The sequence below is a fragment of the Bos indicus x Bos taurus genome, chromosome 7 (assembly GCF_003369695.1).
Source record: "Bos indicus x Bos taurus breed Angus x Brahman F1 hybrid chromosome 7, Bos_hybrid_MaternalHap_v2.0, whole genome shotgun sequence".
Taxonomy (NCBI): Eukaryota; Metazoa; Chordata; class Mammalia; order Artiodactyla; family Bovidae; genus Bos; species Bos indicus x Bos taurus.
Genome location: NC_040082.1, coordinates 41,793,942 through 41,807,025, shown reverse-complemented (window position 1 = coordinate 41,807,025; position 13,084 = coordinate 41,793,942). Strand labels below are relative to the sequence as shown.

The 13,084-nt window shown below is 43.8% G+C and overlaps 1 protein-coding gene across 1 annotated transcript in view; it reads left to right on the top strand.

Annotated features, from left to right (window-relative positions):
* ITK (IL2 inducible T cell kinase) overlaps positions 1–13,084 on the top strand; it is a 62,344-nt gene that overhangs the window by 19,644 nt on the left and 29,616 nt on the right. The window contains exons 3-6 of the mRNA XM_027545826.1: positions 771–852; positions 3,150–3,278; positions 7,928–7,968; positions 11,923–12,074. Coding sequence (XP_027401627.1) covers positions 771–852; positions 3,150–3,278; positions 7,928–7,968; positions 11,923–12,074 — 404 coding nt within the window. The remainder of the gene's footprint in view (positions 1–770; positions 853–3,149; positions 3,279–7,927; positions 7,969–11,922; positions 12,075–13,084) is intronic.

The window sequence follows — 13,084 nt, the reverse complement described above, 5'->3', positions numbered from 1 at the left end:
ACATTGTCTAAATCTTGTTACCACTCTTGATATTTATGGTTCTGAAAGAGTGGGTATCTTCTTACGCATCCTGGGGTTACCATTCATGTTTGTCAATCTGAGGAGTTAATATTTCATTTTCAATATGGCATAGGAACAAACTTTTTTCCTACTAGAAAAGTGACCTCCACAAGTTGGAATTTTTAGTACTGAAAGTAAAAGGAGTAACACGTATTTTTCCAATCATTGAAACTCCAATTACTAATGCATGCATGAAAAAACCACCTGGTGAAATCCAAAGATCTGTTATATAGTTAATAGTACTGCACCAATGTCAATTTCCTGGTTTTAAAGACGTATTTTGTTATGAAGATACTGTCATTGAAGAAATGTGGGTGAAAAGTATATAGGAACTCTGTACTATCTTTGGAAATTCCTGAATCACTTATTTCAAAATAAGTTAAAAAAGAAATCTAAGTTATATATTTATCATCTAATATCTTACTCTTTCATATGCCAGAATTTCTTAATCATTGAAAAATTAATGTGAGAAATACGCTGCCTAGTTAAGTGGGGAACTCTTTTCTCCAGCTGTTTTAATGTAGTGATGGTTTATCTGCACAGCATTCAAACATCTAGATAAAAAGGGCACTAGTCCCCAGATCACCCAGATGTTTGGCTTTTTGACAACAGCCTGAGACCCCACTCTCAGCCCAGTAACCCAGAGGGGCCTCTGTCAGTCATCCACCTCCGACTTCACTGCTCACCCTGAACTCTCTGTGCATCTCCAGGTTGTTCACGACAACTACCTCCTGTATGTGTTTGCTCCAGACCGGGAGAGCCGGCAGCGCTGGGTGCTGGCCCTCAAAGAAGGTAACTGACCTCCTGTGCGACTGAATCTCTGAGACCTCTAGATCCTCAAGAATGCTTGAGTTCTATGATCAAATAAAGAGCAGCTGATGGTCAAATATTTCTTCCTTTTGGTGTTGGTGGGGACTCCAAAAGTTTCAACTTGGGCAATAACCAGCACAGTGCAGGATCAGGCAAATCCTGCTAGGCACCTGTTTTTGTAAGGCTCTTAGATAAGGATGTTTTTAATATTTTTTAGCGGTTCTATTTTAAAGGGTTATGTAAGTACCTCCACAATGTATCCGTTGTGTCTCCTGGTAAGCAAAACCAAACTATTTACTATTAGGCCCTTTAAGAAAATGTCTACTGACTCCTTGTGTTGAATGAAGAAAAAGAGCATAGGCCCTCAAGCTAGAGGACCTGGGCTTGAATCCCGGCTCTGCCACTCACTAGCCATGTGTGTTCAAGCAACTCAACTGCTCTGTGCTTCAGTTTCCCCATCTATTTTTAACAAGGAGAGGAGGAGGGAATAATAATAATAGTATCTCCTTCCCTGTATTATGCAAAGTAAAATAAGTCAGACAGAGAAAGGAAAATCCTGTATGTTCTCATTTGCATGAGTAATCTAAAACATAAAACAAATGAATATCACAAAACAGAAACAGACTCACAGACACAGAGAGCAAACTAGCAGTTTCCAGAGGAGAGAGGGGTGGGAGGAGGGGCAAAATAGACCAAGGGGATGAAAAGGTACAAAATATCAGTCATAAAATAAGTCACAGGAATGTAATGTACAGCACAAGGAATACAGTCACTATTTTATAATAAGTTTGTATGTATGTAATCTGTACATACATGAGTCTGTACGATTCATAAAAATATTGAATCACTGTGTTGTGTATCTGAAACTAATATTGTAAGTCAGCTATGCTTTAATAAATATTTTTTTTAAAAAGTACCTGCCTCCAGAGCTGCTAAGAGTAAGTCTCTTGGAACTGACCAGGTCCATAGTCAGCATCCAACAAATATCAACTGGTCTTAAAGGTTTTCGGATCATTGTAAGTGTACTTCTTAGGGCTCACCTTCTCAACAGCATAATCAGAACCAGCACAATATTTACATACATGAGATGTGGAACCAGGCTGCTAAGGAAAAAGCTCTAGCTCTGCCAATAATTAGTGTGACCTTGGACAAATTCCTTGACTTTTCAGTATCTCCATTTCCTTACTTGACTAGCAACAGATAGTCATAGGGTTATTGTGAGAATTAAAAGAGTTTGTTGTTGTTGTCCAGTTGCTAAATTGTCTCCAACTCTTTGCAATCCCATGAACTGCACCTCGCCAGCTTCCTCTGTCCTCCACTATCTCCTGGAGTTTGCTCAAATTCATGTCCATTGAGTCAGTGATGCTAGGACATGGCAGACACTTGGAATCATACCCAAAGAGAGCATTTAGTCTGTATTACTATCACTGTCATTTAGCCTGAAGGCCCAGCTTTGCAGGAAAAATAGATTCAAATATTAATCTAAGCAGCTACAGAGACTGATGGTAGGCAAGCCATCTGAAATCATGGGACCCAAGATGCCCTTATCTGAAAAATGAGAATAAATATACAAGTCTTATCTTCTTTCAAGATTGTTGTGAGTCTCAAATGGAAAGTGACAGATAAACTGAGAAGTCCTCTCAAGTTTAACATTCACAGGCACAGAACAAACACTAACATACAAAGTAATCAAAAGGGCCCCAACTACTCTCACTGGCCGCTCTCCCTCAGTGAAGGGATTTTACTCACAGGATGTTAGAGCTGAAACAGGCATTTGAGATAACCTGTCAGTTTTTTATACTTTTTTTTCCCACCAGGAAAGCCTCTCTTCTCCTGTACCAAAATTTGACTTTACAGCCACAAATCTAGAAAGGATAAAAGCAAAGTTGCTATGGGTAGAGATGGGAGAGATGGAGTGATGAGAATCACACCCACTCAGTCTTCCCTGAGTTCCCTAAGGCATTTTCGTGGGGCCCAGAGACCCCATCTAACAATCCCATGGCACAGTGGGAACTGGGAATCAAATGAGGATTTTGCTCAACCCAAAGACACACAACTAACCAAAGGCACAGCTGGATAAGAATCCAGATCTGCTGATGCCTAAATTCAATATACATGCTTCTATGTGCCCAGGAAAAAAGGCCATTTTTTTCTGGCTACTCTAGGTAATACTCATGCAAGTTCACACAGCAGGGTCCAATCTCAAGGAATTGTAAAGTTGGTGGCTCTTGAGTGACTGACCTGGAAATAACTCTTCCGCTGGTGCCAACTCCTTTCAGAAACCAGGAATAACAACAGTTTGGTGCCCAAGTATCACCCTAATTTCTGGTTGGATGGGAGATGGCGGTGCTGTGCTCAGATGGAGAAGCTTGCAGTGGGCTGTGCCCAGTACGATCCCACCAAAAATGGTAAGTGATTATGAATTCCCTTTCTTCTTTGTATAATGACTGACCGCTTTGCTAGTAAGAAGTAAAGGTTCTTTGCTTCCCATCACCAGGGGTGTCCAGGATTGAATGCAAAATTGCACATTTTCAAAACTTACAGAAGATAGTCATCTGCCTTTAACACCAGTCTGTTGGTGTTTTTTCATCTCCAATGTGTGTGTATGTGTGTGTGTGCACTCAGACATGTCCAACTCTTCACAACCCCAAGAACTATAGCCCATCAGGCTCCTCTGTCCATGGGAATTTTCAGGCAAGAATACTGGAAGGGGTTGCCATTTCCTTTTCCAGGGGATCTTCCTGACCCAGGGATCAAACCTGTGTCTCCTACTAACCTGCATTGGCAGGCAGATATTTTATCACTGAGCCACTGGGGAAGCCTACATCTTGAGGCTGATGTCTTTATAACTCCTTGTTACTCAAAGTGTGGTTCTTAGACCAGCGGCATCATCAGCACCTGGAAGCTGGTTAGAGTGCAAATCTAGGGCCCTTCGTAGGTCTGTTGGATCAGAATTTGTATTTTAACAATATCTGGATGCACGATTAAGTTTGAGAAGCATTGCTATACCCTCAAGTTAGGAAATTTGAAAGGCATAGTCTATTAAATCTGAAGTTGTAGAGACAGACTTATAGATATATAGAGATACACAATATTATCTATTAGCGTGGCATCGTATCACACGTGTTTATAACACAAGTTGAATTCTACACACTTGGAGGGATAAGAAAGTAAAACCAAAAATCTGCTTATTTTACAATGTGGTTTCTTCCCACCTCTACTTATTTGCCCTTGAACTCCACAGTCTCAGAGAGAAAGAGGCCTCAGCCTAAATGCAAAGTGGAAACAAAAGATGCTGTTCTTTGGCCTTTGAAGTCAAAGACCTAGGTCCTAGGGATTGGCGTTTGAATCATTTTTAATTTATGTATTGAATTTGGAAGGGGCGCATCCCAGATAGCTCAGTGGTAAAGAATCTGCTTGCCAATGCAGGAGATGCGGGTTCAGTCCCTGGGTCGGGAAGATCCCATGAAGATGGGAATAGCAACCCACTCCAGTATTCCTGCCTAGAAGATCCCACGGATAGAGGAGCCTGGCGGGTCACAAAGAGCTGGACATGACTGAGTGACTAAGCATGCATGCACGATGACTTTGGGCCCAGAATCCCTGATGAAGGGCAACTCCACTCTGATGCACACTTACATACAAAACACTCCCACTTATCACCACCATCTAGGGTAGATGGTGTGATGTAGAAGAAAGAGGAGGCTTGAGCACTCCAGTACCCTCGAGGTTACACAGTGAGGAAGCGTGCTGCAGAGACATGGTTGACTAGGAACGACGGATCATATGGATTGTTTTCTTCCATCGCCCTTTCCTCTCAGCCTCTCTTACCCTACTTAACTTTTCTCATCTGTCAGTTTCTTTTTTGCACTAAAACCCAGTACCTCAGATTGACAGCCCAAGGCGGATGTGCTAAATGTAACACGTGGCTGGGTTTTCTGCGGCTTCCTGAGTTGTAGCCCCTCTTAGTGCCACTTTAAAAACCACTACTTCTCACCCTCCACCTTGGGAGAGAAAGTTCAGAGTTACCAGTCCCTTGGCCCAGAAAAGCATTTGCCTAGTTTTAGAAGTCAATGATTCCCTACATTAGCTCTATGGACCATACAAAAGCCAATATCTAATGAAAAAGAAATAGGTTTTATGTGGGTGGAATCAACCACAAGGACAGGATGGCATGGGCTTGCCAGTGACTGAAAGCTCTTTCCAAAGTCAAAGTTGTCTCCAAATTCCTGCCAGAACCTTGCTGTAGGCCCTTGGATGGGTCACTTGGCTAACAAGGACCGTGATGTCCTCATCACTAAAATGGAATGGGAAATTTTAGGGGTCTTAAGGTGAAATATTCTCTAAACCCCTTTCCAATTCTGAAATCCTTTGAATCTGTTTCCATTTTGCAATTTTCTCCATGCGTGTAGTGGCTATTCCTAGGGACACAGTATTCCCCTCCACTGCGTGGTACACACACGATAGAGGTGCACGGAACATCGGAATGGCTCACCAGGACAGGGTTGGTCATGCTGAGCTCCTCCCCAAATGAAGCCAGGGTCTAACCGCTGCACAGTCACTCTGCTGATGGTCCTGCTTTTGCAGGACCTCCTGCCATCTCCTCATCTGAGTCTGTTCTTATTCTCCCTTCTTCTGGTTTGGTTTAAGTAATCTCATGCACCATAGTTTTGACAGACTTAAGAGCAGTTTTCAAAAAGCAAGGCTTGTAGAATTCCCAGTGTTGGGCACAAATACAATGAGGGTCTAAGAGGACAGGGCTTTGGGATGAAAGAAAAAAAAAAAAAACATCTGGTGTGAGTTCCAGCCCCTCAGTATCCTTGCTCTGTGACTTCATATTTGTTACTTAACTTTCTGAGTCTCTTAGCCAGTTTTCTCATCTGTAAAGTGGGAATGATGATAATAAATAGTTACTTTCTGGAGTTGTTGGGAGGTTCAGTGGGGTTGGAAAAAGTTCTTAGCACAGCTGCTGGCACTTCGTGGGCTCTCTGTAAATGGTAACCGTGTCTGCTAGTCATTCTTTTTGTGGAAAGAAGAATCTGAAGCTGAGATAGTATGCGTGTGTCTGACTGGGAAGTAACAGAGGTCACTGCATTTAAAATAGGCTCTGTTATATCAAACCTCAGGCTTCCCAGGTGGCTCAGTGGGTAAAGAATCTGCCTGCAATGAAAGAGATGAAAGAGATGCAGGTTTGATTGCTGGGTCAGGAAAATCCCCTGGAGGAGGGAATGGCTACTCAGTCCAGTATTCTTCTGGAGAATCCCATGGACAGAGGGGCCTGGCGGGCTATAGTCCATGGGGTCACAACAGAGTAAGACATGATCGAAGTGACTTAGCAAATATTCGACCAACAGCAGCACCCACGTATGCAGCCAGAACTAACCCCACATACAAGTTTTACCACATACAAACTTCACACAGAGGGGAAGGAAGAAAGGTAAGAGCAAGGCCAGAGGAAGAAGAGATCAGGCACCGAACACTCAGGGCTGGAAAGTGCCCAAGACCACCCAGCTTGTATGTGGTGGAGTTGAGGTTAAGGTAACTGGCTCTTGGCACCAAGTTGAGTGCTGTAATGGAACCATGTTTCCCACTATGTATGTATGTTTCCTTTGTCTAAGTTAATTGCACACCTAATACCCCAGTCTGCCCTTGATTATGGAGAAGGCAATGGCAACCCACTCCAGTACTCTTGCCTGGTGAATCCCATGGATGGAGGAACCTGGTAGGCTGCAGTCCACGGGGTCGCTAAGGGTTGGACACGACTGGGCGATTTCACTTTCACTTTTCACTTTCATGCATTGGAGAAGGAAATGGCAACCCACTCCAGTGTTCTTGCCTGGAGAATCCCAGGGACGGGGGAGCCTGGTGGGCTGCCGTCTATGGGGTCGCACAGAGTCGGACACAACTGAAGCAACTTAGCAGCAGCAGCAGCAGCAGCCCTTGATTAAGGTGTCAGCACAGGGTCTGGGCTCCAGTGTCAATGTATGAATCTCTTCTCACCACATCCCAGACACAGCTGCCCAGTTCCAAGTCAACCCCCTGCAGAGATACAGTGCTCACCACCTGTTGATGCCACCCACCCCCTGCTTTTCTGTAAGTGTTCAAGAAGTCTTTGAACCGAGCAGAAGCCTAGGCACTGCATCCCCGTACCACACAGACACACAGCTTCAGTCCACTGATTCCACACTGGGCCTTTTTAGTGCCTTAAACCAGGAGTTCCTAACCTCTGAGATCTAATGCCTGATGATCTGAGGTGGAGCTGATGTAATAATAATAGAAATACAATGCAAAATAAATATAATGCACTTGAATCATCTGCAAGCCACCCCTTCCCCCACCCCACCCCCTGGATTCCTGGAAAAATTGTCTTCCACGAAACGAATCTCTGGTGCCAAAAAGGCTGGGGACTTCTGCCTTAAAGGAGAAATCCTAAAAGACACAGATGAAGAGATAAAGGAAAGAGAGAGGGAAAGGGAGAGAAAGAAAAAAGGAGAAAGGAGGAAAGAAGGAAGAGACTGCAGAGAAAGCGAGACATGGAGACACAAAGACATAAACACAGAGAGGTGTTGGGGTGTTGTCTGGAGGAATCGGCAAGAACAAATACTCAGAGCCTTAAGATAACAGCCTTCTCACAAAGCAACACGATGACCTCTCACCTCATCCACCCTCTCTCCAAGCCCACAGGGGCATCAGGAAGCCAGTGAGTCACGGTCCCCCTGAGTTACCAATTCCAGGTCCTGGTTCAGCAGGTGGAAGTGCCTTTGTGGAGGCTCCATGCCTCTGGGGAAGGACATACACTGAGACCCGGGGAACCCCTCTGCACTAGGCTTTTCCTGGGGTACAGGAAGAGGGGCTTCTGGAAGTCTCTGGTGTCTCCTGGAAAACTAAATCAGGAACACGCAGGCTGAAAGAGATAAAACCCAGGCCCTGTGTCTCATCCTTTCCTCCTGCTGTTCTCTTTGGGGTCTCTTTTCTCTGAAAAGCCCCCAGCCGTTCATCTCCAGCTGGGCACATTCGGTTTCATGCTCATTTTCTTTTTCTGTTTTTCTTGTTTCAGCTTCAAAGAAGCCTCTTCCTCCTACTCCTGAAGACAATAGGGTGAGTGAAAGCACAGGTCTGGGCGCGGGGAGGCGGGGGCCCAGGGCACCTCGAGCTGCTGCTCTGGTGTCGTCCCGCTTGGGTTTCCCATCTGCTCAGGTTTCTCAACCGTGACCTCGTTGTGATGCAGCTGAACTCAACACTGTGGGTTTCCTGGGCCCAGCTTGTCTCCTGGGTGGGTCCAAGTAAAATGACCACTCAGCTGCCAAAATCTTCACTCCACCGCCTTCACTCAACAAACACTTCTCGGTATCATACTGTGCATCCAAGTACCTTGACTAGGCTGGGGCCTAATAACAGCTCACAGCCACATAAAATGATGTATTTACTCCACCCTTTGACAGACAAGCATTTTGGAAGCATACACCTGAGAACACCTCAAATTCTTCAAAGCAGGTCCACACTTTTACTAGTTATTTCAAAACTCACCCTCTGTTCTGGCCACTTCAGAGGGTTATAGTTTTATTCTCATGTGAAAGCTTGGGAAAGCAAGTCCCACGAGAAGTTATCCCAAGGCCATTCGGTAACTTAGTAGTCAAGTTAGTAGGCTAGAGGGTTCCTGGTGTGGTGGTCTTTAACTCGAGTGGTCGTTCCCAAAAGTGTGGTCCCTGGACCAGCAGCATCAGCATCACTGGGGAGCTGGTTAGAAATGCAGATTCTCAGAACTCCTTCCCCCCCACCCCAAACCTCATCACCCCATCAGACCTTTGACACGCAAAACTTTAGGGAAAGGGACCAGTAATCTGCACTTTAATAAACCTCAAGGTGATTCTAAGGCATGCTGGAGTTTGAGAAACACTGGTCTAATATACTGACTTGCAAGATTTAAGTGATATCAAGTCAATTCTCGGGAAGCTATTTAGTCAAAAAGACAAAACAAAACAAACCAAAAAATAGGAGAAAAAGCAATCTTAGCCCTCACTTTATGGTAATACCAATAACAATATCCACATTTGAGTAACTGGTCTTTATTCTAGAATATACTGATTCTACTCCCTCATGCTTCTTCCTGAAGGGTGAGCCCTGCTTTTTTTCCAGCCAATATGGTAACATTTCAAACACTGGCAGCTTCCCCATAAGAGAAGTTTTACATCGCTCAAAACTGGGATGACTTTTAGATTTGTTGTCAGCCCTCTCTCACACAACAAGAAAGAAGTGTATTTAAATTGCAGCAGAAAATGGGCTCTTTTCCATTTTACTTCATTCATCTCCTAAAGACCATTTCACCATCACCCTTGAAAATATGGTTTGGAATCCCACTGCCCTGGCTTGTGGGTGGTTCCAATAGTCCCACCTAAACCCACATCTCTGCACCTTAGGCTGGCTTGCTCCTTCTGGTTTTTCACTATTAGTGAAGGTGAAAGTCAGAAAATAGGGCCTATCCACCGCCCCTTGGACACCACCACTTGGCTTCTCAGACTTCTTGGAGGAGCAGCTTTAGGACACCAACCACAGGGCTATTGGAATCACGGTTGCAGTTTCAATCACACATCTAAATCCACAGCAACATTTATCTTGAATTACTTGAAATCACTTCTCCCATCACCTTCATGTTCTGTTCTAGACTAAGTGATGGCATCTTGAGTTGGCATCTATAGAGGCTATACTTTTAATCTGATCTGAGCAACAGGCCTGATGCTTAGTGTGAGAGAGACTATGGACTGGGGACAGTTCTCGAGGGTGGAGGGTGGCTATTATTGGTCAGGATAGAAACCATCCATGATCAGAGTAGAGAACTCCAGGCCTCTCTAGCCTGTGGGTGCAAATGAGGTTATGTTTCACTCTTGGTCTCCCCACGTACACAAGAACTCAGCCCTTCTTCGAGGCCCATCCCCATCAACCCAGAAGGACTTCCTGAGGGGCCACCCAGGCACATGTCTGCCTATGCCCTGGCTTCCTTGTTAAGTCACACTACCCGTGCCACTCCCACCTGGGAGGGCCCAGTCTCAGCTGGGTGGAGCTCTCCCCAGCTGGGGTCAGGAGCTCTCAGAAGTCAGGACCATTCTGAGACCAGCAGTGGAGTGGCCAGGAGACAGGACCATTCTCCCATTCCATGACTCACCTCATCTCCTGGGCTCCCAAATAGCCCTTCTGGAGCCCAGAGTCTCAGTTTCTCCAAATGCCATCCCTTCATTTTCTCAGTATAATCTCATGGTTCTCAATCCTATCAGACCCAGTACTCCCTTTTTCTGACAAATATTTTATAAAGCCCCCTTTATTATAACAAAAAGAAAGTAAATAGGTAATACCACTTATGTAAACACATACTTTCTAAAAGAACCAATAAATGTTCTAACCATAATGTTTAAAAAAGAAAATGAAATAACTTATACAAACCCATACATATTTCTATATATAAATATTGGGCATGACTATACTGGACAACATAATAAAACACACCTGTATTTGAATCCTGTTAAATTTGGCAGCTCAAATGCAACTGTTCTAGTAATGTAGTATCAGTGACTCAAAGACAGTACTACCATCTGTGATACACTTTCCAAAAGAGCAAACAACTCTTGGTCAAGTTCTGAACTAAACAAAGTGTAATCCACCCTCCACGTAAAGGGTGGCTGCCTCCTAGGAAACTAAGTGCTTTATATAAGGTGGAGGTAGGATCTAGGTCAGAGTGTTATTGTACATTATTACTGCAAGCGGCCTTCTCTGGAATATCGAACAGGACGTTCAAAAGTTGTGGGATGCTGCATGTGGGATGCTGCAGGGTGTTTTGCATCCTTGACCCTCTCCCATTCAATGCTAGTAGCCACCTCAACCTTTGCGACATTCAAAACACCGCCACAGATGTCCAAAGTACTCCCTATGGAAAGGTTTCACATTGTTTGAGAAACCTGCTCTGATCTTTGTCTTAAAAATAATTAATCAACCAGTTGGATCTATAATGAGATGAATACCTTACTATATTTTTCCTTTATCCTCCTGCCCTTGAACACAATTCCTTCCTCCATTAGCTGTTAGGATGACAGCCTCAAGCTCAACAACTCTTATCTGTAGTACTCAGTATATCATCTCACAAGCTCCACAAATAATCTAGGCTTCAAATCCAAACTGTATCAGTATGACAAAAATTTTTTAATCCCCGATATTTTTATGCCACCAAATACTTCAGTGCACTCAGAGAACTTCTGATTTCCCATCACTGACTCTCACTCTAGCCAGTGATCTCAGTCTCTTCCCACATTTGCTATCTCACAAAGCCTGCTAACCTCTAGCAGGTGTGCCCACCCTGAACACTTGTGACTCCTTTACATGAGGACCTCTTCAGTCTTTAATATCTCATCCTAAGAAAGATACTGAAAAACAGTGATACAAGCAAGAGAGCCCACCAGAGGAACAAGAGATCCCATGGGATATAGTAGAGAAAGCAAAAGAATAATTCAATTGCTAAACTTGTCCCATCTGGGCCTCAGTTTCCCTATTCTAAAAAAAAGAGTGGACTAAATGATCTCTCAGAGGCATTCCAGCTCCAACAGTCTGTAATTCTATGGATCTGGACAAACCCAAAAATAAAACTAGGAAAGCAGGAACTAAATGATATAGTGTTGACTTCATCACCTTTGCCAAGAATGTGATGCTTCTAGCAGAGAGTCTGTGAATTATGACATGGCTTAAGTAGAGAAACAAGCAGATTTCTGTGACGAGCATGGCTGCCTGGAGCTCACTGAGAGTCCGAGTTTACCACTTGGAATGGGAGAGGCAGCGAATTCCAGGTATTGCGTGTCTTTGTGTCCTATTCCGTATCGTGAGCCTGACAATGAGAAACCCAACTAGAGGAAGGTGAATGGACTCAGTGAGTATCCCCAGTGGATCTGAGGAACCGGTGTCTGACTGGCATAGGTCCAAGAGCAAGTTACAGCTCAGGGACTTGCTGACCTTGTTCCCCAGGTTACCTCCTTTCTCACATCTTTGCTTGATTTTGTCGTCTCGCTCCTCCAGCGGTCACTTCGGGAACTTGAAGAAACTGTGGTCATTGCCCTGTATGACTACCAAACGAATGATCCACAGGAACTCATGCTACAGCGCAATGAGGAGTACTACCTGCTCGACAGCTCTGAGATTCACTGGTGGAGGGTTCAGGACAGGAACGGGTAAGGCGCCTGGGTGGCTGCTGTCCCAGCTTTCAAGGGGAGGTGGGAACAAAGACAGTCCTGCCTCTCTCAGAGCGACCATGGCACTGAGTTAGGAGAGGAGAGCAGAGACAGAGGAGGAGAAGGAAGAAGTTGCTGAAAAGGGTCTTCCCCTTCTCAGAAGAGCCTGGGAGGCAGTCACTCACCATACTTACTCCCTGGACCTTATCAAGCCCTCCCAACCTCCAAACTCATCTAAAAATCTTCTGGGTTTTTCCACTGATATCCACAGTTTGGGAGAACAGCAACTTGTTCCACAAAGCACCATTGTTTTTGAGTGCTTAAATGAGGCTGAAGGTGTATATGCCATTGTGAGGGTCTTATTGTTGGTGGAAGCAAAAGGCATGTACAGATGGTGCAGACTGGTGGTTACATTAAGAATAATCAGGGAAAAAATACTAAAGATTTAGTTAAGCCAAGAGCTGTGAACTAGCCATCCATATGATTCACAGAGAAAATAAAGTTGTACAAATACAATTTACCCTCAATGGGACTTTTGAATGAAAAAAAATCTTATGACCCCTTATCTGAACTGAACTATAAGAAATTACTGTTACTGACCTTTAGAATGCTCTGGGATGTATATGAGTTTCATACCAGTGGTTAGTTTAAAGTTATCAGATTTACACTGCTTAATAAGGCTGTATATTTTCCTTTAAAGATCAGAGATATTTACCTATGTCCCAGAATATTCTCCAGAAGATGATTTCAATAACTGCATAAATCCAACATAAAAATGTACCATAATTTAGCAAATTTCCTTCTTGGGTGCTTAGGCTGTTTCTAATAATTTGAAAATATTAACAATGCTACAATAAACATCTTTATATATTAAGGGTTTAAACATTTTCAAAGTATAAGATTATTATTAATTTTAACATAGTTTTTAAAAGATAATGAAAACACTCCATTAGTGCAATATCTGGATAGCCAATGTCGATGTTTTATATTACAAAAACTAACAACGAGAG